The sequence below is a fragment of the Anneissia japonica genome, unplaced genomic scaffold, assembly GCF_011630105.1.
Source record: "Anneissia japonica isolate Jap-2015-1 unplaced genomic scaffold, ASM1163010v1 scaffold1446_len297786_cov117, whole genome shotgun sequence".
NCBI lineage: Eukaryota > Metazoa > Echinodermata > Crinoidea > Comatulida > Comatulidae > Anneissia > Anneissia japonica.
The window spans coordinates 242,062-243,582 of NW_022693692.1; the positions used below are offsets into that span (position 1 = coordinate 242,062).

The 1,521-nt window shown below is 27.7% G+C and overlaps 1 protein-coding gene across 1 annotated transcript in view; it reads right to left on the reverse strand.

The window, feature by feature from the left end:
- The window catches only part of LOC117100871, an 8,462-nt gene that overhangs the window by 2,601 nt on the left and 4,340 nt on the right, over positions 1-1,521 (reverse strand). Inside the window, exons 6-7 of the mRNA XM_033240704.1 lie at positions 1,298-1,358; positions 611-813 (exon numbers count right to left, since the gene is read on the reverse strand). Of these exons, the coding sequence (XP_033096595.1) occupies positions 611-813; positions 1,298-1,358 (264 nt within the window). The remainder of the gene's footprint in view (positions 1-610; positions 814-1,297; positions 1,359-1,521) is intronic.

A 1,521-nucleotide genomic window follows, 5' to 3' on the forward strand; every position in this document is an offset into this window, starting at 1 on the left:
TGCTATAAATCATTAAAGAAAGGTATATACAGTGTTCGAATTACAGACATGATGATAGAACGTGTAGCATAGCTATCAACAATCCTATTAATAAATGAATTTAATAAAGAAATTGTGTAATAAAATGACTCTGACGGCAATCGAACCGGCGACTTGTCACTGTCAAGGTGAGCGTCAAAACAATTAAACACAGAGGCTTCATAGTTGAATAGATTCAAATTACCGTCAGATACACTCTATTACACAATAAGTATGGCTGGAAACAAATAGTTGCATAGAATATAAATCAAGATAGCCGTTAATACTGTTAGATTATATATAAATCAACAAAGAAAGGTAAAATGCCACACGATACATGATAATGTATATATGTATATATATACTGTATATGTTTTATCTATATGTTATATATATACTGTATATGTTTTATATTATTGGCCTATATAAGTCTACGAATATTATTATTATTTATAATATAAAACCTGTTTGAATAAATATATTGCCTTGCACTGGAGTATAATAATACGCATACACATTGTACACATATGTAAACATCGTTATACAGTAGTCAAGCAGCATATTGATTTTTTTTTATATTTATCTCTCCTACCTCAGATTCGAGGGTTACAGATGAAGATGGTTTTGAAGAAAATTTTCTTTTACGAGAGTGCGGGAATACACCTCTGGAACTGTGTACAGCTGAAGGAAGATCAGTTGTTGATATTCGTTCAAAAACAGGTACATTTTCGAGTGCCTCTGTTTCAAATCCGTTCACTTTTTTTTCAACTTTACTGTGTGTATAGATGTTTCTATCTAAAAAAATCATATGAGTAAAACAATAAATCACAAAGTCTCTGAACACATTTTAGCGTGCAATTAGTATAATAGGGCTATTTAAATTTAATTTTAAATAGTTTTTGTCATACGAAAATTTATTTTCTTTGTAAACTCACTACAACTACTTTTTTTTATAAAATAAAAAAAAAAATCAAGAAGTACATGCATATTAGTGTAACAAAATTAAGCATCTAAAAAATAAAAAAATTAGCCTCTCCAAAATTAGGAATCTTGTTATGTAAGATAGAAGGAGCCGCTGACGAAGCGGCCTAACAGCATCTGTTTCAAGTTTAAAGTTAAGACAAGGATATACAAATCAATCGTATGTTTCGAATAACAGCAGATTATTATTTAGAGAAATAAAAAGGATAAAAAAGGATTGCACTTGGCAGACACAAATCAATTTTGAAGAGTACACTACTAACACAATTATTTTTTTTTTTTTTGTATTTTTAATTACCTCGTAGTTTCTTAAAAATCCTGTAAACGCTGCTGCCTTCTGTTTTAATTGGTTCTAGTTCCTGTAATAAAGAATTTGATTAATACATACATAATACATATTTTCTGCCATAAATATATACATATATATATATATATATATATACATATATGTATACTCTTCAATATACATATATACATATACATAAATATACATATATAGTATATAATATATAATATAGTATA